This window comes from Buteo buteo, chromosome 8, assembly GCF_964188355.1.
Source record: "Buteo buteo chromosome 8, bButBut1.hap1.1, whole genome shotgun sequence".
Taxonomy (NCBI): domain Eukaryota; kingdom Metazoa; phylum Chordata; class Aves; order Accipitriformes; family Accipitridae; genus Buteo; species Buteo buteo.
In genome coordinates this window covers 640,992-665,750 of record NC_134178.1, presented here as the reverse complement: position 1 = coordinate 665,750, position 24,759 = coordinate 640,992, and the positions used below count along the sequence as shown (strand labels likewise).

At 42.0% G+C, this 24,759-nt stretch overlaps 2 protein-coding genes across 3 annotated transcripts in view; one reads left to right on the top strand and one right to left on the bottom strand.

Moving 5' to 3' along the window:
• The window catches only part of PHKA2 (phosphorylase kinase regulatory subunit alpha 2), a 47,705-nt gene extending 42,649 nt beyond the window's left edge, over positions 1-5,056 (top strand). The window contains exon 31 of the mRNA XM_075033387.1: positions 121-5,056. Coding sequence (XP_074889488.1) covers positions 121-294 — 174 coding nt within the window. The 3' untranslated portion in view covers positions 295-5,056. The remainder of the gene's footprint in view (positions 1-120) is intronic.
• A 363-nt stretch (positions 5,057-5,419) lies between these two features.
• Positions 5,420-24,759, bottom strand: part of PPEF1 (protein phosphatase with EF-hand domain 1) — a 43,117-nt gene continuing 23,777 nt past the window's right edge. For both annotated transcript variants that reach the window (XM_075033385.1, XM_075033386.1), the window contains 13 exons: positions 24,559-24,731; positions 22,776-22,890; positions 20,924-20,970; positions 16,817-16,983; positions 15,194-15,230; positions 14,589-14,738; positions 12,260-12,445; positions 10,603-10,788; positions 9,834-9,976; positions 9,100-9,206; positions 7,968-8,131; positions 7,044-7,128; positions 5,420-6,568 (listed from right to left, as the gene is read on the bottom strand). In XM_075033385.1, coding sequence (XP_074889486.1) covers positions 6,375-6,568; positions 7,044-7,128; positions 7,968-8,131; positions 9,100-9,206; positions 9,834-9,976; positions 10,603-10,788; positions 12,260-12,445; positions 14,589-14,738; positions 15,194-15,230; positions 16,817-16,983; positions 20,924-20,970; positions 22,776-22,890; positions 24,559-24,731 — 1,754 coding nt within the window. In that variant the 3' untranslated portion in view covers positions 5,420-6,374. The remainder of the gene's footprint in view (positions 6,569-7,043; positions 7,129-7,967; positions 8,132-9,099; positions 9,207-9,833; positions 9,977-10,602; positions 10,789-12,259; positions 12,446-14,588; positions 14,739-15,193; positions 15,231-16,816; positions 16,984-20,923; positions 20,971-22,775; positions 22,891-24,558; positions 24,732-24,759) is intronic.

Sequence of the window (24,759 nt, the reverse complement as noted above, 5' to 3'; positions counted from 1 at the left end):
GGGAAAGGAGAATTGGCTTCAGTATTCAGCACAAACGCAAAAGCATAATGTGGTGGGGTTTTTCCAATAAATAAGCATGCATACCTAACTTTCCTTATTTCTTTATTTGTGTCTTTTCAGAAATCATTCGGAGCTACTGGTAGTATCTTGGAGAAAGACGTAGCCACAGGAATTTGCCACTTTTTTTATGACAGTGCTCCAAGTGGGGCCTATGGCACCATGACGTACCTAACAAAAGCCATAATTATTTATTTACATGATTTCCTGCCTAGCACAGGCTGTGCGATGCAATAAGCAATGCCTCATGCAGGACGGAAGGCTCAGAAGCTCTTTCTCCCGATTTCCCTGTCATGAACCTCTTGTTTAGTTGCTGCATGTATGTGTGCCGTGCACTACCTCAGCATTTTACAGTAGTCATCATGCTACGTGCATGTGGGGCACAGGTAGGTGGAATTTGGCTTGGTTTTAAGACTGTGTGAGCAATAACAAATAATGAGGCTTATTCTGCCCAAAGTGCGTAAATGTAATTCATATTAAATTAGCAAGAATTATACAGTTCTGCCAAGGGGAAAACAGATTACTCTGTGGAGATCAAAAGGCATAATAAAACAAGGGAGCTGTATCTCAGGCATAAAGTCTCCCAAATAAGGGAAGTGATGGAATTCATTAATTTTTCTCCTGCTGTGTGTGAATGTACATTATTGTGAATCACTAATGCACAGTGTGAGACATCCAGGGAAATGTAAATTAGAGGAGTAGGAATAACTTGAAATAACCGGGTGGTATTTCTCATACATGTTTATCCTGATTCTCATCTCATTCGCACCTAGTCAGTGCAGGGCTAATGCCACTAGAGACAAATGTCATACAATATCCACTAATTTGAGAGGATAGCCTCTCTCAGGAAGCTGCATCTGTCTTTAATCTGAACAAAATAGCTTCCTTCCCTGCCTCCCCAGGGCTTTGGAGGCAAAATCTCAAGACTCCAGCTTCCTCAGGGTGATAGACAGTTTTATGCCTATAATCCTTTCCTCTGAATGGAGCAAGATCGACCTCTTCCACCGGAGCACCCTTTCCAAGTCTTCCGATCCTTTCCCTTGCAAATAGCCTCAGAGTTAAGTACTGTGTAATTGTCACCCTTCCAGCACTGCGTGAGTTTATGGAAGGCTTTGATGTTTTTCTTTTTTTTTCCCTTTTTTCTTTTTTTCTTTTTTTTTTTTTTTATTTGAAGTCACATTTGTCACATGTAGTTAGGAATGGGCTGCCTGGAAGTCTCCCTTCAGACAGCTCCCAGCTTAGTGCCTGCACCTTGAATCTTTCCACTGGAAACCAGTTTCTGTAGCTGCTTCCAGCTGCTGCAAGGAGAATAGGTGTGTCCTGCAGGGAAATGGCTGGGTAGCTGTTTAAACTGAAAATAGAGGTAGGCTACCTCTGGAGGGGAAAACCCTGCTTTACCCCAGGTGTCAGCTGTGGTTTTCTTTGCGCTAGTGCTGCTGGTTTTGCCGACAGCCAGCACGCATCTGGCTGGCAGCTTATGAAAGTGGCTGTAGCTTTACCCTCTCCGCAGCCACGGGGTCCCTCAGCAGCGTGGGGGTGTGCTGGCACTGCTGCCCTGCAAGCAGAGGGGATCAGAGCAATTATGTCTTGCCAGGTAGAGGGGAAAAGAGCACACATGGCCTGTAAGAAATAAGTATTTTCTGTGCAAATAAGCCTGAATGATAAGTATATTTCTGTGAGACCCCCCTCCGCTTCTTCATAACTATGCTGTTTTTGCCAGACTTGAAAACTTGTTTTGGTTTTTTTGTAGTAATAGTATGTGGTGCTTTTGAGAACGAGGTTTTTGGTTCCAGTTTTATACAGATACCTGAAATACCTTGATGAAGGAGGGAAGTAAACCCCTGTCTTGCTTGCCAGTCGCCAACACCCATGATTCTAGGGAGGCTAAGGTCCTGATGGCCATGCCACCCCTCCTGCTGTCCCTCCACAGGGTCGCTGCTGCTGTAACAACATCTGGACACTGGCTCAAGAGAGCAAAGGTGTGGGAGGCTGTAGGAGGTGATTTCGTGTTTTTGTAGAGACCAGGAGAGTCTGGGGGCCCTTGGACTGGATGCTCTGAGAGAGGCATGTACTGTATTCACCACCATGAAACTGTGGGCCTCTTGAGGGGCTAGTAAAAAGGTACGTTTCGGGTACAATTAGCACTTGGATGTGGAAGTTATTTATTGGCATGGTGCCTGTTTTGTAGGGGTTTGCCTTCGTTATAGGCGTTTGTTTTTTTCCTTTTTGTATGTATTGTGAGAGATCATTTAGCTTGTTACCCAGTAAATGAAAGCAAAATTCTTTGCTTAGTTTAAGCAGACAGATGTGACAGTGCGGAGTGTGAGCACACGAGAGCCTGTGCGATGGTTTCTTGTTCTATCCAGTATCATATGAAGTCAGTAATAGCAGTTATCTTTGCTTTTCTTGTTGAATCCTGGATTGTGAGAGATGCAAGATGATTTTCCCTCAGGCTATTTATTTATTTATTTATCTTACCTACAGTGCGATCTTGTTTTCAGAAACAAGAAGGGAAGGGTGGTGTGGTTGGTTTTACATGCAGCTGCATTGAAGTCTGAAAAGATCGAGCCTATGGCCAACCATACCTGGACACCCCTTGACACTTTTTTTTCGTAATGGGAGTATCATTGGTATCTTTAATTTGAAATTCGTAGTATGACCTAGGTTTTGGTATATTTATGATCATCATGATCAGTTATCACATGGAGTGCAGGCACTTGGAAAGTACTTATGTGGCAGTTTGAAGAGTTGAGGTAGCTGGTGGTGAGGGGTGGGATTCTGAAACACAAGGGCAATGGAAGGGAAACTCATGTTACCTCCAGGCTGGGCAGAGCTGCAACTTGCTACCGCATTACTACTCAGACTGAAGAACCTGCTCCAATTGGAGAGTCACATTTTAGTGCAAACCTAATTAAGCAGCTAAGGTTTTATATAGATGCCCTGCTTTGCTGAGGATCCACCTCTGTCTGTGTGCAAAGCTGTTGCAAAGCAGAGCTAGTGCTGGTGGTGGTAAGGGTGTGCTCCCGGTGAAAATATGTGACGACTTCTTTGCAGTTTGTATGGGGCTGAGCTAATTGGCAGAGGCTGGACTTGCCTGTCAGGCTTCCCAGGGGAGCCAGTGGAGGATGACAGGGCTGACTTCAAGTCCCTGGAAACTCATTTACAGGAAGAAGGCAAAGCAAACAGACACATCTGTGCCTCAGACACAAGGGCATTAATGAATTAAAATAGACCCACCTGAGACCTGGTCTTTCCAGTCTGATGGGCACTGCTGCCCTAAGCAGTTTGCCACAGTGGGGACAGAAGCACCTACACAACTCTGGGGAGCAGCCAGGCATGCCTGCAACCAGAAACGGGGCTGGTGAGGGGCTGGCCAGAAGAATGAGCTGTGTCCAGCTCAGAGCACATGGAGCATACTGGCCCCAACCCAGCTCCTCGGGGCCAGCGCCCTCCCTCCTCGCTGCCTCACGCTGTTCCCTTCTCCCTGCTGCTGTGTGAAGGACATGAGTTTGTCAGACCAGGCAGATCAGAAGGGGCATTGATCTCCCCTGGCTGCTGTTCCTACAAGTAAACGTGAAAACCGGATGGTTGGGGTACAAAGTTTGTCTGGCTTCTCTCCTGCTAACTGTAGTCTCCTTCCTCAGGGAAAGAGCCCCACTAGTTCCTGGGAGGCGAAGGTGAGCAGCGCAGGCCGGAGTCCTAAAAAGGGGCAGTCGCTTTCTGTGGTGGGTAGTGAAACACCCGGGCTGCGCCCCTGCGGCACGGGGCTCTGCGGGACTGGGTCACCCCTCCAGCAACAGCCAGGGGCTTGAGTGAAGTGGGAGCCTGGGCAGGTCCAGGTCCAATGCTGGGCACTTTCTGGCACAGTCCAGAGGCAGGGGCAGAGCTGCCCGGACAGTTGGAGAAAGAGTGATGCCTCCAGTGGTGGCCTCTGTACTGTAGGGCAAGAGTTTGGGCACTCAGCTGCAGACTGATGTGGTCCTTGCTCAAAGGACTGCTCACAGCTGTAATATTAAGTAGCCACTGCATAAAATTGTGGGATTAAGAAATAAAGATTGGTGGTAGGGGATTATGGAAGAAGAGCTTCAGCTAGAATGGTTTGGTTTTAAGTACAAGTAGCTGGGCTCTCTCCTACTCTCAGTTTTTGTCTTGAGTGGCTTTTATTCCTGCCATTAGATGTTTCACAGTTATTCCTCCTGCCACCCCCTTCTTCTGTTAGGGGGTTCTTGTGTGCCGCTAGCAGCTGACAGGGCAGGCTTTTTCTTCTTCGGCTCCTCTCAGACTTCAGTACTGCGTCCCTGAAAGCCTCATCTCACCACCTGCTGCATGAAGCACAGCACCGCGGCCTTACCTTTACCTCCCTTCTCGTGAAGTGATCCCTCAAGGTGAGCGTCCTTCTAGGTCATGTTTGGGTAGCTTCAGGAGCACGTCATTGGAGGGGGACGCCTAAGCTGGAGGCCGTCAGCCATGTTCCTGAGCTCCCCTGTCTTGTCGCACACCCTAGCGAGGACTCCAAAGGGCTGCGCTGTCCCCTTCCACCTCATTGCTTCACACCCGCAGCAAGGAAATGAGCGGTGGGAAGTGAGATCCCACCATGTGCAGTGGTGTTTGTCCTTAGGTGGAGACTTTTTGTCACTGGAATAAGGTGGGACTGAGCCTCATGGTGCATAGATCAGAATAAATCCATGCTAAAAATATACATTCAATATTACCAATGCCATTAATGTTTTACTGTAAATTTCGTTTGCACTATTAAAGATTTTTCTTCCCCCCTCCCCTAGGCACAAGAGCTAAGTGTGTGCATATTTATTCATTCATGTGTCAAGCTACAAAACACTTCTGGAAAAGTGTTTTGTATTTAATCATAGAAAATAAGGTTTCAGACAGACAGCAGTATATCATAAGCTTAGGCTGCTGTTACATTCTGTCATGATAAACTGGGAAGGATGCTTTTTTTTCTGCTTTCAACACCGTTATTAAATAAAACCTTGCTACTTTACTTAGTTTATCTTTTCTTACTAAAATTTGAAGACAGGCTAGGCTGCAACTGTTTTGTACCCAAAAAGCACTTTATGCCCATTGTATTTACTAAGGCTGAATGAGGTAAGTAAGTACTGTCTCAGAAAGCTCCTGACCTGGCTGCACTTCACTTTGCAGCAGTGTGTTGCCTTCAGAGTGTAACATGCAAGAGAATTAGGTCCAGATCTCCCTGCTCTCCCCCACAGGAGCGGATGCAGTGGTACTTGCAGGAATGGGAATGTTGGCTTGCAGTTGGGAGGCAGCCAGGGGCACTGTGTTCCAAAACCTCAATTTCAGAATTTCTGTTTACTTTACTTGATAAAGAATTTATGCTTAACTATATGCAAGAATAGTTAGGTTCAGTAGTATCAAAATCTATTTATTTCTGTGTTCTTACTCATCTCTTTGTTTTAAAGAAATCCAGTTCGTCTCCAGGAAAGGTGTGTTGTACTCTCATAGGTATAGGATACCAAAATACAGGCAAAAAGACACCACACTTACTTACACATTATTGTGAAAGCTAAAGCTTTATTTTGTGATCTATCATATATTACATTAACATGCTATGGCTTTAGCCTTCAGTAAGGTGATAAGTTATTACTTTCTTAGCTCCAAGCCCCAACAAATGTAGGGAAAAGTAAGCAATGGCAAGAGGAAAGCTAGTGCAAGCATAAATGCCTTTCAACTAAGATCCTTTAAGCTGTGTCTGTAAACTTTGAGGAGGATAGATAGTGACCTGGAATGTTTTACTTCCACTGCATCACGTGAAGAGGAAGATTAAATGCAGAACTACCTTTCTTTACTAGATGGTTTTTCTTCCCTATTTTCCTCTCCTGGATTGGATAGTCCACAGCAGGCCTCTCTCATGCCTGTTGTATCGCCAGGGAGGGTCTGATATGTTCCTTGCTGCCATCAGCACTACTCCTCAGCTGTCACTAGGGCCTGCTGAAAGAAACATTCCAAAGTTTCTCTTCCTGTGGGGTTGTAGGTGCAGCCTTGGTAGTGTTCACAGATTAGATGGATGGGGGAGATGCCACCAAAGGGGAGGATAAATTGTAAAGTACTGATGTGGCAGTGACAAACAGTAATACTCTAAGTAGTGGGTTTTCATCTCTTCTGGCTCATTACTAGCAGGTATATGCCATCCAGAAGGGACTAAATAAAGGCTTACACAGTGACCGCAGTACTTACAGTATCGAGCAGCCCATTTATTGGGAGTCTGGAAATTGGTTTCCCAGACTGCTTATGACTAATGACAGGAAGGTGAGCTTCCAAGACAGCCCACAAGTTCTGCCTTTTCATGAGTTTACCTTCTTCTCTAGTCTATGAACCACATGGAAGGCCTCTAAAAATTCATTGAAGTCGATGTGGCCATCTTTGTTGTAGTCTATGCTGAGGACTAACTTGTCGAGGGATTCATCGTACACATCAATGCCCAGGTGAGAAGCGAAGAGTTTCCATGTCTGGCCAAACTCCTCAAGAGAAATCAGACCTAAAGGAGACAGACAGCAGGTTGCTTTTTTCCCAGTGCTGTTTCCCATTCCTGCATACACACACACATGCACGCTCCTTCACTGCAAGGAAGTTACCTGCCTACTGTGGCTTGGGTGAGTTTTGTGATTTCATGACTGAAGCACATTTTTACTTCAGGTAATGATCTACTGCTTTCAACAGCAGAATTGAGAAAGCAGTAAATACTGAGTGAGAGTGGAAGGGAGAAAAAGCCCCCAAAAGAGTGAAGCCAGTACTGGAGATGAGATATATGAGAAGTTTTTCTCAAGTTAGGCTCTATGCACCACCCCTTATATGGTTACAGCCTGACTGCTTAAATTAGTCTTCACTAAAATGGAAAAATGACATCACCTCTGGTTCCTCTATATTTAGAAGCCTTAAGGAAGAAACACAGTGGGGAAAGATAACTAGTATAGGCTTCTTAGAGCTGGTATAGTGGAGTTATGTAGACTTACCTGAGCGATCTTTGTCAATGACATTAAAGATGATCTCCAGATCCTTTCTGTATCTGCACAGTGTTTCCACCAAAGCTGGCTGAACCTGGTTTTGAAGTCACATAAAGGAAACTATTCAGACCTTGGTTTGCATTAGGCTAACCACAGAATATGTACTATCCAAATCTATTTTCCCAGTTTAACTTGTCAAATATTTAAAAAAAAAAAAATCCTTACGCTTGAGTTCCCTGGAATGATACTTAGTGTCTTGCCCTGAGGAATAATCAGCTAAAACCTGTCCCTTTCAGATGGCAGGACAAAGGGGAAGGAGCCCTTCAAACCTCCTCCTTCGGTATTTATTTGTGGAAGTACGGATACTCTAGGGAAGACACTGTATGCCATGCACCCAGACAAAGCTTTTACTGTACATACGTGAATGGAGCCTGCCATTTAGAAAATGACAGCGATAGCCAAGTACCAAATCACTATGCAGCCACTTGGTAACAACTGGACTCTGTAGAAGATACCTCAGCTACTGTTAAAACATCTAAACGTCCATGTACAAATGTGACTCCCTCCTACAGGTGCCTGAATTGGCTCTGGTGCACATTTGAAAAGCTCGTCTCAAAGAGTAAGGGTTGAGTGCTCTGGGTAGGCTTTGTCGCATCTCCTCAGCTACATTATCTAAACGTCCTTGAGACTCAATGGAAAGTAAGAAGCAGTTCTAGCATGTGATTCATCCAACCTATTTTAAGCATCTACCTTAGCAGGGAATGATGATTCGTACCCTAGCACTGCTCATTTCCCTCCAGTGACTATAAAAAGAAGTTTGGCAACCAGTTCAGCTGTAGATGTCTACCTGATTGGCCAAACCACTGTCTTGTGCCTCAAGCTGCACCAAAAGCTGCTCCTCCAAGATTTGCAAGGAGGCATTTTTGTCCTTACCTCTTTTATAGGTTGACCTATTTTCAAGTCATAAAAACATGACATGAAGTCAACTTCTCCATCTGGGGTCGTCTGTGCTAACTGCGAGCGCAGCATCCTCCAGGGCAGTTCCAGCTGTAGGACAGACTCCATCGCTGCAGCCCAGTCATTGACAGAAATCCTGCCTGCCAGAAGGGGTCGGTTCATGGTTACAAGCAGTATGTGACACAGCACACATCAGTAAGAACAGCTGCAAAACATAAACATTTTCTCCTAACCCTGGGATAAAAAACCCTCATAACAATGAGCAGTGGGGTGGGACTAGACATTTCCATAGGTCCCTTCCAACCTCAACAACTTTGTGATGCTATTATGATGTGTAGCGTGTTTTAATACCTTTTGAGTTTATGCCATGAAGAGTATTTCAGATGTGAGCTGAGCTGGAACTAGAGACATATACATGGCTGAAAACCCAGTAAGACAGAAACACGTTAAACAGTTGTTCAGTGGCCAAAGAGGCAGTACCATCATGCTATTGATTGCCCTTTTAGGGGCACAGATGACAACCCAGCCAAGTGAGAAGCCATCATGAGGTAAAGTTGTATTTGTGCTAGAAATCATCAACAACTTGCTCCTACATAAAAGGTTCATGTATCAGTTTAACCACTGACTTTTCCTCAACGGATGGGTGAGTGTGTGTCTGCTAGTGGCATAGCCAGTCAGCTTTCCTCAGGTATCTATCTCCCAGACACAGATGAAGACCAGTTCCCTCTCACCCAAGACCCCAGTTCCCTGTCTGACATCTTCTGAAGACACTCCTAAGTGAAGGTGGTGACCTTTGAGCTTCTGGAGCTAGATTTGCCTGTCCAAACTCTGCTCAACAACAGACACCATCCCCTTATTTGCCCATGTGTTTCATTTGTTTTCTTCCTACTTAAAGCTTCATCCACCTCAGGTTGTTTTCTGGGGCTAGGCACTTGCTAATACCTCTCCTCTGCTGTGGTCAGGAAGAACACAAGATCAACCAGCCTGTGCTGCCCTCCAGCCTTATGCTGGCAGGCAGGACCCATCTCCATGGGGTTTGTCCCCTCTGCCCCCACACGCACATGGAAGCTGCTTTCCCCATGGTGGCAGCTGGACAGAGTAGTGTTACCTGTGCCATTGAGGTCATACTGTGCAAAAGCACTAGTGAGTTCAGACCGGTGAGCATAAATCTTCTCTCGTAAGCACTTTAAGGCAGATGATTCAATTGTACCCACCCTAGGAGGAAAAAAATGCAGAGCAGATTATTAAAGGATTGAAATCCTCTAACATTTTATGCTTTTCAACATTCATTATCAAATTCTTATATCCTTTAACATGTAGTATGTTTAGGGTCATCCTAAAAGACAACATAGTGGGGGACAGGGAAGAACAAAAACAACAAAACAAAGGCCCATAAGAATAATCTGAACTTAAGAGATAATCGAGTTTATGCAGGTAATTCTAAGCTGCTTTGCTTTAGTAAATCTAACCACAGTGCTAGGCATGGCAAAGCTGTCATGATAAACTTTTTGGACTCAATTCATAACAGGATTTGTCCAGATTAACACTGCAGCCTTAAAGCAGACCTGACAGACAGGCACAGGCCCTTTAGTAGTCCCTGACAATGGTCTGTTCTAACTGCTTACTACATCTAATTACCTTTGGGAGTTTCTCAGGAAACCAAGTCAGAGCACTTAGAACATGTTCTGTCTGCTGCATTAATTTTTAAATTGTAAAACAGAAAAATAAAGAAAACCAAGGAAAACAGATGCCTATTCAATTATTCAGTGAAGCTGTAGATTTGTGGCAGGTATTCACGTGCTAAGTGAGTACATGCTCGCTGCATACAACACACAGCTTTACCTCTCCCGAAGATTCTGCCTGCATGTGTACTTGCTGACTTGGTACTGTACAAACCGAGGAATCAGTTCAGGATTCAGTTTGATGTATGCTCCCCGGTTGCTTCCCTCTTCATAATAGTTAGAGGCAGAAAATATAGTGATAACCTGATCATAGGAAACAAAGAAACTAGATTGGCTAGAACAACTCTCCTTGAGACTGATTTCTGAAACTGATCTTAGCAGAACATGCAGGTTACAAAATTGTCTATATATACAACCAGAGATCAACAACTACATTGTTCACCAAATCGCTCGCACTTTGGAGTCAGAGCTCCAGGCCTGTATTTTTGGCCTGATACAGGAAGATTTCCGTTCAGAGGGAAGTGTGATACAACATGCTGTTTAGCAGAAACCTCTTTCTAAGATATATCTGGTTTTCAGGATTCTTGCTGGCTTCCTGATATAGCATGTCAGAGTAGGGTCAGAAAAGAAATTAAGTTAAAAGGCTTCTAGATCCTTAGAGGATCTCTTGCACTGTATTTACACATAACTCTCCTCAGGGATTTTGTTGATGTTCATTTGTTTTCACACGAGTAATAAGCCAGTCCCCACTCCCTGAAGCTGTAAAGAATTTGTCAGAACTCCATAACTTCTTCTAGCATCTATCTAGCACACAATTCCCCCAAACCCATTTTAAAGAAGTCATTCATTTTTTTTAACTTTGCAGACAAAGCTGTGGATATGCCTGTGAAATTCACAGGAGAATTCTACTTTACATGGAAGCACCTTACCTTCCCATTGTGACTGATCTCATAACCTTCTGGCTTGAATTCATGAGACCTGATGAGCATCTTTAGATTATACCTTTCAAACAGCTTGGCAGTGACATCGGGACCAAAGTAACAACCTCCTCCTCGACACTTGTTTGGTGTACAGCCATTCTGGCTTCTTGGATCACTCCAGAGAATGTCAAGGATCTATAAATAGCAAACTCAAGCAAGTGAGGACTGATAGTAGGTGAGAACTGACAGGCTATGGCTGTCTAAAGTACTGACTATAGCAAAAGCCCCACAGTACAGGGAGAAAACACACCTGAGCTAACAGTAGGTCTTGTGTTTTCTTCCTTCCTTTCAGCAGGGCATTCTTTTGGGCTGAAAATTTTGTTCTACTTTTCTTAAGAAACATTTTCTACATTTTGGATGAACTTTCTTCTGATGAAATATCATTTCAGAAATGTACCTCCTTTTACAGCCGAGACTTCCAGACTCGGGTGGGTGCCTCAGGAATGGTACCTGGGCTATTTCAAAGAGAGCAAAAGCTGCCTTCTTCACATGTAGGTGTGAGAGGCATTTTCTATTTCCCAGCACAGACCTGATAACCACATGGGTTGGTGGTTTTACCTAAACTAAGCTTGGGAGTACCTGCTCTAAACATGACAAGAGTTGCCTTTGGCTTTATTGTCTTCAGTTAGCTCATGTTTCAAAACAAGATTTTAAATATTAGCATTTTAGTAGGATTCAGACATGAGGATGAATTATCATGGTTTAAAGTCACCTAACCTAATAACTCTCATCAGTAGCAAACATGAGGCAAAATGTGTTTGTTTAAGCCTCACTGGACAAGGTGTACACTTAACACATTCCACTTCACGTTTGTGAGCATGGCTGAGTGGACACTTGGTTAGCTGGGGGACTGTCATATTTCAGGGGGGTTGCTCGTGCCCATTATGTTAGTTTGTAGCTCAGATGGGTATCTTGGGAAATCACATTTTCAGAGACAGATTTGCTTCTCAAGAAGCAAAAGAAAACTGTCTGCCCCTTGAAGCAGTTGTCTGAAGAGAGGCTCAGAAAAATAAACTTATATAAAACTCAATTTTGAGCTTCTAAATTTCTGTGCAAATTAAGCTTTTCGCATTGTCACCATTTGTTAAATTACAGTATGACAAGAACTCCATATTGCCTCTAATATTCAAGAGGAAATGAACAGCCAGAGGACAAAACTTCCCACTCTTGAGTAATCAGCCTGTAGGTCTCAGGAGTTGGGTTTTTTGGACAGTATCAGCATTCAGCTGCCAAAACCACAGCCAAAAAGAGGTGCTCACTATCACCAACGATTGCAAAGTCTGGCCTATTTAAACTGACAACCACGTATGTACCAACAGATCCAACCACATGAGGGCACGCAAACACATTTCGTACTGAGCATCCTCCTAATGGCTAAGAAAACACTGGGTAAGCTGTACTTGTTAGGTATAAAAATCACAAGCCTTTATTACCAGGTCTATAAAAAGCATCCAAATAACTAATAGCTGGCTAGTATACTCCCAAGAATGATGGGGTTTTTTACCAAGAGACAGTTCCCTCAGACTCAAACATACTGCCTGAGCAGAGCACCTGCTGGTTTTGTACAGCGGGGGTTCGGAATCAGTCTGTCTTTTGTTTCACCTACTTGTTTCCATTCCTTCAGGGCAGGGTCTGGAGGCAAATTTGAGCCTGAAGGCTCAGCAGAGCCCGATAAAGAGATGTGTTGTGTTTTCCCTGCAGTGTGTTTACTGGGTCTGGTGGTGGGAATTCTCTCCTTCAGTTGGTCCTGTCTGTCTCTCACTGACTTTGGTGGCCGCATCAAAGATTTCAACTTTAAAAAAAAAAAAAAAAAAGAAAGAGTTACCAGAACATAAAGATGATAACAGACATGTCAGCTGAAAGGCCTATCAGCTCCTGTTTCCTGTACTCAGTATTAAACTCTCTCATGTCCTGAACTCACAGGTTTGGTGGAAGCTGCAAGTGTTTGGCACTTGCAGAAATTTTGCTTTATGTCTATCAGTGACCAGCCTCTTCAGAGCTGCTCTCACATTCTGATCCAGACACACAGACTCATTCCAAGCCACAGTCAATCATAAGGTCTCACTATAGAGCAAGTATGGTCCGGGCTCAGGGATGACACTTAAGTGTCCAGCTTCACTGGAAACTGAAAATATACATGTATACTGTACTGAAAATGAACCGCATTCACTACTACTCTGATACAGTAGCATGCTGCTAGGTTAATTTGGCTAAAATAAATGGAATATCGGGAGGATAACAGTGAAATTATGAAGTATTACAGCAGGCCCTTTTATTGTTAAATCAACCTCTTCCAATACGTATGGGCATTTGCTTTTTCAGAGCTGTGTGCTATGGCTCCATGAATGCCCATTAATACAGACTCTTCTCTAGGGAGTATCTTTTCTTCTCATCTGAAATCTTCTCAATACTAGCACATTTCCAGGACAAAAAAAACCCGACAACAAAACACCACGACCACCCAAAAGTCTACTCTTTAACAAAGGAAAGGACTGATGCAAAACAAAATGCAAAGCACCAGGTTATTCCCCAGTGCGCTGACCAGTATTTGAGACCTGTCAGTTGCCAGCTGTACCAATTAAAATACATCAGTTGGCCTCGAGTGATATCACCGCGAGTTGTGGCCCACACATGTCTCATTAGCAACACTCTCCTGTGGCAGCAACTTTAACCTGTTAGTTCTGAATTTCACAGATACTGCATCAGCAACCCGCCGAGCCCAGCCTTGGTGAAAATGTGGGCAGAATAGAACTCACAGTTAAGACACCTACATCTATAGTTAGGCACCCAATTTTAGTGTACAGTGGTACAGCCAACGGAGCCCAGACTCCAATGACCAGAAGCATTCATTGCCCTTTTCACATCTTTAAGAAACAGAGATACACCTGACTGTCCTGTAAAGCATTTATTTCTGCATTAGAAAACATGAGGATGAGAGAAATAGTTCTGGATTCCACAGACACTAATGACAAGCTACACAAGGTTGCTTAAACATAGGTATCTCGTGCCATCTGGGATGCTCTGCCTTATCTGTGAATTAGCATGAGATGGGCAGATACGAATCAGACCTAAAGGAGACCGGTGGAGGAGACCTGTGAAGACAACTTTCTCCAGAGGCAGGCAGAGGCCAGAGGGGATACCTCTAGGCTACGGGGTGCTTCCACGAACAGCACTGGAGACCTATGCCTGAGCAATGATAAGACCTGGATCTCCACCAGATCTCCTGGATCTCCACTGATTATAAGGAGCCTAAGCACCCTGATCACAAGCAGACATCTTGATTTAGTTGTCCAAATTGAGACCAAATCCCACACCATTTTCCACTGATTTGATAGAGCTGTTCGCTCACCATTTCAGAAAAAAGAGAATGTTTCTGTCCTCTAAATCCCTGAAAAGCAGCAGTTCCTGTCTTCGAGGCCAGGTCTTGAAATTTGATGCTGCTGGAAAGGCTCTCCCACATGTGCAAAGCTCCGCTGCTGCCAAGGGAGTGCCTCACAGGTGGAGAGCTTCCCCCACACAACAGACAGCAGCAGCACAGCCCCGGGACAAAAGGCAGTGCTAGAAAGATGTGGCTAGACTGATTTCTAAAGTGTTCGGAAATGCCTGAGAATTAAGTACTTTTCATACTTTCTGGCTAATGCGTCATCACTGCAGGAAGGAGGCATCTAAAGTATTTTTAGCTATTTTAAAATCAAAAGGCCCATGTTATTTTACAGCAGCCAAACAATTGGCTCCCAACACCTACTGAAACCTTCCTTCCTAAACACTGATTTTGAAGAAAAACAATACTTTTTTTTCCTTATGTACCTTATACAGCAGCCGTTTCCTTTCCTAGTGCAAACAACTTGATCTTAGTATTTGTACTGCTAGATTTTTTAAACAAAACAAAATTACACCACCACCACCCCACCACCACCCCAAATATGATCTCTTACCTTATTTCTCTCAAGTGCATTCAGGAAATCCAAATCTGTGGTGTCTGAAATCCCTCCATGTAGGATAAGAACTTTGCTATCAATTATAGTGGCAAGGGGAAGCCAGCTAAAGACGTCTCGCAGAAGACACAAAATCTGTTGCCCATGGTCCTGTAAAACATACTCTTATATTAGATGCTATTTCTGGCAGAATCTGTTGCTTCTAAATTCAAGATTTTGCTGAAGTGTCTGCCACAGTCTGTATGACCGGTTCCATCCAGGTGACACCCCAAACTGCAACACTGACAAACATGTTCTGACATTTACCTTAGGGCCATTTGATTGTCTCTGTAGCATTTCGTTTTTCTTTCACGTTCACTTCTTTTTGTGTTCTTGAGTGGCCTTATGGATGTTATTTATTTCACCCTATAGAACTCTGAGCATAAAAGGCTTAAAATTGTTTTGTCAGTTATTCCACTGAAAATCCAAAATAATTTCAACTATATTACTATAGTCATTCTGTACTACACCTAAATAAACTGTTTGGAAGTTTCCTTGTTTACACAGTTTCATTTTGCACATGCAAGACTACAAAGAAAATACAGGAGAAGGAGGAGGAATCTTACCTTGTACTTCTTCGAAACTTCTTTTGTGAAGCCATATCTGAAAATAGGACAGCATAACGAACTGGTTTTCAGCATGCCCTTTCTGCATCATGTTCTGCACTACAGTGTTTGCCAGGAGTTTTCTAGCCCTGTTTTTCTCCTGCCAGTCTGTCTCACCTCAGTTTTAAAGACGCTTTCTTCTGCTCTTTCTCAATAATTGAGTTAAACTGATTTCTTGTACATACAAGAGATCAGAAACAGAATCCAGACCAATAATTATTAAGTGGCCTTTTTCCCATCTAAATGAAATAGCTTAGCAGTTTTACCTTTCAGATACTGCAGAGAAATTTCAAAGGAACCTAACTGATGATGGGCAAAAATTCCCAAAAAACCTCCACAGAGTTTTTGTCCTAAATCACTCAACTTTATTAGACAATGTCATCTATCATGTCTTTTCCCGCACAAGGGATAAGGATTTTGATACTCATTCTTTTAAGATGAAGATATCCTTGGTGCAAGGGGCATTTTCATACCACCAGCTTTCAAATTTACTGATGTGCAGCACTGCTAATCAAAATGCCCAGCAAAAAGTCATACACAGGAACGCATCTTTGCACTCCATACCATCACAGACTTAGTTACTATTTTTTACTACTTTGGGCGGGAATTTTCCCACCTTGTAGATAAAGTAACTGATCTTTCTCTATGGTTTGTTTTATGGGGGTTTTTTTTGTTTGGTTTGGGGGGGGGGGTTGTTTGTTTGTTTGTTTTAATTAAATGCTGAAAAAGGAAGTGTCATGTGAAACTTGATTCTCTTACATGGATCATTAGTAAGATTTGAGCATGGGCCTCTAATCCAGGTTTATGCCCGTGTTAAAACTGCAATATATTCTGTGTGCACACAAGTGATAGAAGGGGTACAACAGGTTAACCACCAGCCAGTCACCCAAAGACGTACTGGGAAGGCTTAGAATTGTAGGGACTAGGACTGACTTCTCACGTCTGTGAGATGGTTTTGTCTACCAGTCACGCTTTCACTACAGCCCGAGACACTGGCTGTGCTCACTCCCTTGGCAGCGCTGTACAGCTGAGTACAAAAGTCTATGTTAGAAACAGGGTCTCAGCTGTTCCTGCAATGGGCCAGACTGCCACCTCTCAACTAATGGACCTCCTCTGTGTAGAAGCTAGGATATTTACCTGCTCCGTGTGTTTGGGAAGTGACATCTTAGTCTAAAGTTAAGTGAAATATCAGCTTCTGGTTGACTGGTTCCATTATATTGCATACTATTATGTCTTTTGCTATGCTATGGAAAAAGCCAATGCTTTAACTAAAATATCACCCTTCCATCCATCCCCCTTCCCCAGATTTGATACTCCAGAAGCTGCACCAAGCCCATTGACTCAATGGATTGTGATTAGGTCAGAGAGAAGACATGACTCCCATTCAAGTGTCTGTGTGTAATGAGGATGTTCTTTGCCCTTCTCACACATCTTGAAGATGCAAAGCTACAGCTGAATACCTAATAAAACATTACTTCTGTTTTAGAGTGTCCCAGTGGCTAAAGTAGCATTCAAAATCTCCGACATTTCTAATGAAAGGCCAGATACTGCCCCCTCCCCTGCCCCCTAGCCCCTAAAATCTACCTCAGGTTCATGATGTAGTCTTCGTGGTTTCCTCTATTCAAGTGTAAATCATTGGGGTAGATAAGAAGAAATGCAAACAGTATTATAAGTATTTCCATAGAATTCTTCCCTCTGTCAACAAAATCACCGTTAAAGACGTAACGGTTTTGTTCTGAAGGCAGACCATTCTGCAGAAGGAAACAAAAACAAGGACGTTTAGAGATGCTGCTATGCTACTGTAATAAAGGAAATAGCATTTAAATGAGATCACATTGCTAGAAAATCTGCAAAAAATCTGCATAATAGAGATCTAAAATGCAGCATTTCTTTATTTCCGCTGTTTAGAACAAAAACCTCTGTATCAGACAATCTGTATGAGCCATCAGAGAAGAGATGACCTCTCTAGCTGTTCTTACAATGCCATCTCTAATCCTTTCCTTTATGTATTAAGTTCAATTGAAAGGGACCAAAAGGAACATTAGTCTTGTAATAAAATACACTTTTCTGTTAATGCAACTGCTGCTAGGAAGTTATGCACTTGCAAATAGAAAGGAGTCATTCATTTTGAATGGAAGACAAGAAATCCATGAAAAATTATCTTCTGACACAAGTCTGAAGGTCCTTATGTTTCCTTATACAGTAAGAAAATGGATTTCATATAGTTACATTGTTTGCAGTGTAGGCTTCCAGAAGCCCTGAGAAAGACTATAGTCCAGAGGACATCAAATCTTAATACAGAACTCTGACGAACTTGATTCCAGTTGCTTTAATCCTGAAAGCACTACTTCAATTTTATGCACATTGCACTTTGTCCCCCACCAGGGCTAAGATATACTTGAACACTCACAAACCTGAGAGGCTGTACATACAGGTATTTCTTACCTTATTTTTTTTGGAAGATACAGAGCAATGCTTTATTATGAGTGGTGACTTATCAAAAGCTAGTATTGTGAATTGATGGTATGTTTCATTAGATTAGTTATAAACACATCAACAGGTGCCATCAGCTTACAGAAAATATAGCAGCAACTATGTGTACCTTCATCATTTCCAATCATGAGTATCAGAAATATTATTTCAATTTTGACTTGCCAGAAAAAGGTAACCTCTTTTCACAATTGGCATGCATAAGAATTATCAATAGAACATATATAAAATCACATTACAGCTGTGGAAGCCATTCTTAACAGGTTTGGCAGCATTGCAAGACATCCCACTTCCTGAATACAGCTACTGCCGTTGGTGTCCAGCATTTCCTATGGCATTCCCTGGTGTACTGCCTTAGCAGGTTTATTGCAGGATGCATGACTTGGTCAGGGACTCAATTAAACATTTGATTTGAATCCATCAGGAAATATCTTTTTTGTCCCAATCAGTGTCCTGTGCTGTTACATCAGGATGCAGCAGTGAATCCTGATCTCTCGATTCCCACACTGGCACAATCCTGACTGCTGTGAATATGGCTTGCTTGGTTTTTGCCATAGCCTCTTCCCAGCTCTCTCCAGGTTAACTTAGAAGAGGCCTGTAGTTGCTCTGTGCTCACAAGAGTGGCAATTTATGAGACCCTGCTAATGCAGTGGGTTGTAGTGGTTTTAAAAAAGAAAGGACACATTTCAGGAATGGAACAGACAGGAGAGACTCAGCTGCAGCTCCTGGAAAGATGAATTAATAAAAGCTTTGCCTTAAAACCAATAGGGATGTGAATCACCAGCAGATTGTCAGTATACACACAGCCACTCTAACTGCAGTCCTAAAAGACAGATCTACTGAAGCACTCTGCAGACTCTATTATTTCTTTTGGAAAAGCTTACACACAACTCTTAGTTTTAAATGAGAGTTTGTTTTGGACTTCCAACTTCAATGTGACATTTTAGTTTTGTTCCACACTCATGCAAAGTTTTTATTTCCTTTTCTGTGGTTTCAACCACCAGTAAGAGCAAAACTAAATTAAAGGCTGTTGCAGGCTCTGACATGTCAAAGAGGCGAACAAGGCAACTTGCTGCTGGGCATCCTTACTGTATCTGCTGGGTTAGTGATTAATTAACTTCCGTTTGTCATTTGCGTTTTCTACAGCTTCAGGCTATTTCTATCCATAGCATCCATTTAACAATTTAACTTAGCAATACATCATTTGAAATTCAAGAGTTTCAAGGAATTTCAGGAAATGCTGTAATTTAATGGAGATTAATGCAGGGACTGAACGAGCCTTACAAAGTGGCTATTGAGAAAAAAGTAATTATCTTAGCCTCACCCAAACCAGGTTTAAGAATTATACATGCTATTACAACCAGCATTGCATTGATAAGCTGTAGATGGCTAGCTTCTGTGTGTTTACTGTTAGCAGTTTGTAAAAACACTGTGATAAAAGTTCCCTGGACAGAGCACCATGTGCAAGGTGGTCTGCATGCAGGCCTCCAAAATGTGTCAGCAGCCATTTCAGCTCTGCACAGCTCTGCGCAGACCTGAGATCACTACACTCCTCATGGCACTGTTTAGGATTGCACCCTCTTGTTTAAGTTTATGGGTGATTCATACCAATTCAGAGGAGGAAATCCCTTCCAACTGAAACAGAGTTAGGGAAGCAGAAAAAATGGATCCCAGAGGCTGACTGGGTTCCCTGCTCTGCTGAGTAAACTGCTCAGAGAGGACAGAAAATAGTGTCATTTAATTTGCTTCTAAATAACTAAGCAGCTCTATCATGTGCTCTCTATTTTCTCAAGCACTTTGAAATGACAAAATATTTGTCTATTTTATTTGGCTTGGTGGAAGGACTTCCCTAGAAGCTTAAGAGAGAGCAAATAGTCCCTGAAGTCAGCGGGAGTTTAGGCTCTGATTTTACTGAAGTCAAGAATTAGTCCCTGCTTAGAGTTTTTTTCTCTTTGTAACATCTATTAGAGAGGGGAAAAAGAATCATCTTCTGTTCACTCCAAAGGAGTAAAATTCAGGCTTATTGCAGTTGTAAATATAACTATATCTGAGCATATATCTTCAAAATAGGGTTTTTTTCCCATTTCAGGTCCTGTGTATGAAATCAATCTATATCATACTCTTATTCCAGTTTCAAAAAGGAAGATTGTCTAATTAAAATAACAGCTAGAAGACTGCAAGCCAAGGACCAGCTAAATGTAACTGATTGATTAATAAGTAAAGCAGAGCTCTATAAAAAGGTCTGATTATACTTCAACAGGCTTCATGTATGCACTTGGGCAAAACAACCAAGTTTCAATTCAACAAGTGTCAGATAAAATGTAACGAAGTTGGAAGCAGGGAGCGAATTACATCATTTAAACACCTGGTTTACCTCACTTCAGCCTCCATTCAGTGCAGATGAATGTATAAGGATCAGACACAACCCCTTTCCCCTAGAAAGCTCAAATCAAAGAGAGTATCTGCTAAATGAAAGGTGATGATTCATGCTAAACATAAATGTGAAACTAAATACAGGAAATCTCCTGCATCTTCAGTTAAATATACAATTGTGGAAAAGATAGCCTGGACCTTAATTTTTTTCACATCAGTAAAACAGGGCTACGCTTTTTTAACATTAAAAAGCAATCAGCTGTTCAAGGATATGTAAAGGGTGCCCAAGGTATTTCCATTTTGTGCAGACTGCGTGATTGCTTTCAAACCTTAAAAAGCTTTTAAACAGATAGCACTCTTTTTTTGTTTCTGTAAACAAATAATAATAAAAAACACTTTGCAGGTATCAATGGAAGGCTTAAATGAAAGCTTTTGCATTTCTTCTGGAGGGCCAAAATTATCCATGGTGTAGTGTTACATCAGGAACTAAGTTAGCTCCTGATTTTAGAAGACTTTAGTCAATATGGAATATAAAACAGTGGCAGGACTTTAGAGACATTGCAAGGAACCCTCTTAGGTTTTGGTTCATTCTCCAGTTCAACATTTAGGAAGAGAAAGATCTCCTGGATCTCCTCCTTCACAGTGAGCAGAAAGATAAGGAGAAGGAAAAGCTATGACAAAGACACCATTCAAATCGTTCCAGGATTTCTGTGTGTAGTACATGCACACTGCATGTATAGGTCTAACAGTGATAAATCTATCAGACATAAATACGTGTTCTTAACAAGTCATGAAGTGAAAATGCTACATCACAGACTACCTCCTTACCTTATAGAATATCAACAAAAGATCATCCAGGTTTCCATGCAAATCTCCTACAGGAAACAAAAACATTATTTTCTTTTTTATTTTCTTGGAGAGGAGGAAAAAACTGGAATTATGAAACTGGATTAGTTAGTCCTAACAAGTTCTTCCCCATGTTTTCCTTAGTAATTTGCCTTGTATGAGGATTAGCTTCATTTTAAGGTACATGCTGAAGCCGCTTGTAAAATCTGGCAGTTAAATACTTAAAAGAGTATACTATTGTCTTGCATAAAGTTTTTGTCTTTCCAGCTGGATCTGAAGATCAGACCAGTCACACAGCCAAAGGTTCACTCAGGGAAATGACAGATTTGGCCCTTTCCAAGACATTTATTTTGCAACAGGCAGGGGGGTTTCACTCCAACACAAAGATTACTGCAGCATAGCTCCCCTCTGCATATGACTGAATTTCATGCTCACAGAACCAACCTTCTCACACCTGTGACTCACCACCACAAAGCCACAGAATGGTTTCAAAACCTATTTTGTGATAATATGCTTTCATCACCAATGAGTAGGAAATGAGAAGTGACATTTTTACCCTGCCTACATGTTTCTGTGTAACTTTCTATTAATTATGAGCCTGCTGATGTCATTCTAAGCAGTCCTTCAAGTTATGATAGATTTTCATCTCAAATGTGGATGCAAACATTTCAGGTGCATATTTAATCTGTATTACTAATTTGAAATTAAAAGAAAATGGGGAGATTGATACCTTATTTTAAGAAAATCATTATTTTGGACCAATTATGTTTAAAAATTGGCCTTTTACCTTCTGCAGAGGATCTTTCTGGTTACAAAAGCTATTGGTTTCAACGGCAGGAAAGTGACCCCTTTAGGTGCTGCTTATGCAGTGCAAATGCGATAGAAACACGTTTTGCTTAGTAAGAACACACTGCATAGCAAACAAGTATGAATCTGTGTTTCCTTGATTTGGAGAGAAGTTTTGCTGGTTTGGTTAACAAATTACTGTTTATGCAAAACCTCATTTAAACAAACCCTTTCCTGGCAATCAAAGTAGGTGCATAACCACAACTTAAAAAACATTATTTGTTTTGCATGTGTCATAGTACCCTTCCTTATACCACTTTACTATTACACACAGCACACACCGCTAGCTGTCAAGAGTTAATGTTCTGTTTTGCAGCTACTGCGTTCTGTGGCAAGTCAGGATACCTTTATCCATAATTTACAAAATGTAACAAAATAGATGTGCAATGAGGTCTTAGTTCTTTACCTTCTGATACATCACATCCTTCTGTGGGACTAATTTGTTGGTTGTATAAAGACTGATCCATCCTCTGGAGTCCCTTTAGAAATGAGGGTTTCTTATAATTTCAATTTATTCTAGATAGTCATGCTGTCAATGAAAGGTCTTGTTTGCCACCCCTATTAAGCCCTCATTAAAATCATTACTGAGTAAATTATGACGGTAAAGTCTTTTTCTCAGTAAGAGGAGAAAGCAGTGAGACTTGCAGCCAGTGATCAAAATGCTCAGTGGCATTTTAGAGATGGAGTGCAGGAATATTTAAGCTACACTGCAGTGTTAGCTGAATTAATACTGACTCATTCAGAAATGTTTAATGAGAAAAGGAAAGAGGAGGTGAGGGACTTTCTTAAAATATGCTTACTGTGACTCAGGAACCGTTTTTTTTTTTATTTGTTCCAATTTATGCTGGGTGCTGGGGGGAAGAAGAAAAAAAAAAAAAGGCATCGAGAGCTTTCTTGTAATGGCAACATTTGGAATATCAGTATCATTCTCTAACGATTTGGAATATCAACCCGTAGCCCAAAGCAGTTACCTTCTCTGGAGCCTTACCACAGACAGTTATCTCCTTGGAGTAGGAAGTTGAAAGATGGGTGATATTTGGCATCTCTTTGAGAACTCTTCTAGTTTCATATAATAGCTGCAGTACATAGCGGGCATGAAGCAGCTGTGAGAAAAAAAATGCAGGGAGAAAAGGAAGACTTATTAGAAGTAGCAATATGTCTGTCTGCTTTATTAGTATCAGACATGTATTGCCAAGATTATTTATACTACAGACCTCCAGACATGATTACAGGCTGTATGGTATAGTGCTGGGAATTAGGAGTGTTCAGAGCTTTGCACGTGCTTCCTGGTGAATGGATATAGAGCCCTTAATGAACTTGCTTTACATATTTTCCCATTTTATTTCTTGTGTACTGTTTCTAATCTTCCCATCTACAGAAAGGATAAGAGGCTGAGATATACAGCACTCAGAATAATTGCATAAAGTCATCTGTTCAAAGTAACCGGGGAAAAAAAAAAAAAGGATGTAGTTCTAGCTATGAGTTAAAAACACCACCACCACCACAAACCAACTAAAAAAACCCTTAAGGCCATAAATTATATTTCAGCAAATTGCAAAAATAATGAGAGGGAAATTCTGACAAGAGTTGCCTTGGTAAGAGTTACCTTCCTGTTCACTGTGAAAATGGTATGACAAGGCAACACTGAAGCTTCTGGTCTTCTCTGCTAATGATTTTTATGAAAATTTTGTCAGTCGGTGATTTTTAAGGCTTTTAGTTCAAACACAGCTCTGAGGAAGTTTGGTAGAGAAGATAGATGAGACTGACTTTCCAAGATTCATGTTTTTAAAGCAAACAAAAAAGACCAATTGCATATAATCATTTCCTTAATAAAACACCACCCATAGTAAGAGAAGAGAGAGCTGACAGTAAGGTGAAGTCTGGGTGGGCTCATTTTTCATGTGCTTTATGTTTTGCTACTTTTAAGATCAGCCTCCACAGAAAATTACAGACACCACCACCACCATTATTTAGTGAGTTAAAAAGCAAGGTAGACCCTTATCCTTTATATGCAGTATATTGTTAAACACAAATGACCACAAGTTCAAACAAAGCTGTGCCATGTAACACCTCCCTGCCCCACCCTCATCTTGTAAGAGGGCAGCAAAGGGGCTTGCTCAGGAACATAGAGAGAATCAGCAACAGCCTTCTCAGGGCCTTGGCAGCCGCAGACAGCAAGCTCCTGAGATTTTTGCGATCACCCTGTTCCGCTACATAAGCAATGCTTTATATTCATTCTTCAATTCCTCTAAGAAGAATGGGGTGGGGGGCAAAAAAAAAAAAAAAAAAAAAAGAGGACCACACAAGGAGCACTTTCAACCCAGAAAAAGATGACGACTAGTTTCTAGGTCAGCTTAGGACACCTTCCCCAGTCCTGCACCCTCACTGATAACCCCTGCCTTGCAGCTGCTCAGGGTTCCTATTTCATGATCACTGTAATCTCAATGCTAGAAGAGGAGTTCCCCACTAGTCCCTGCCCCCTCCCCAGTGCTGGCTCTGGTGGTCATGCAGCCAAGTAGTGAATCAAATCTGGGAACTGGTCTGGCTGAGAACTGACTGCTTTTGATTTTGTTGTATTAGCTTCCAGCCAAATCAGTTTCCCAAGACACCTCACCATGGGGCTAGCAGGAAAGGGTAATGGGGTGGAAAGGAAGGGTGAAATATCTCCTTGGGCACCAGTTCAGCCTTACATTGGATTCAACCAATTATGGAGCTACAATTTGACAGACATGTAAAATAAGTAAAAAGAAATCAAACTAGTTGCGACTTACCTGTTCATTCCTGAAAGCATGAAGAAGAGCATTGGCATCTTCAACAGTAAGGGGGAATGAGAGTCGTGGTCCATAATAGGAGTCTGGAACATCAATCTTCTTTTCAAATTCTGTTAAATATAAGCCTTCATCCACCACCTGAGAAACACTAGGGCTGGTGAAAATGTGAGAAACTGGAACAAAAGGGAAGAAAAACAACAA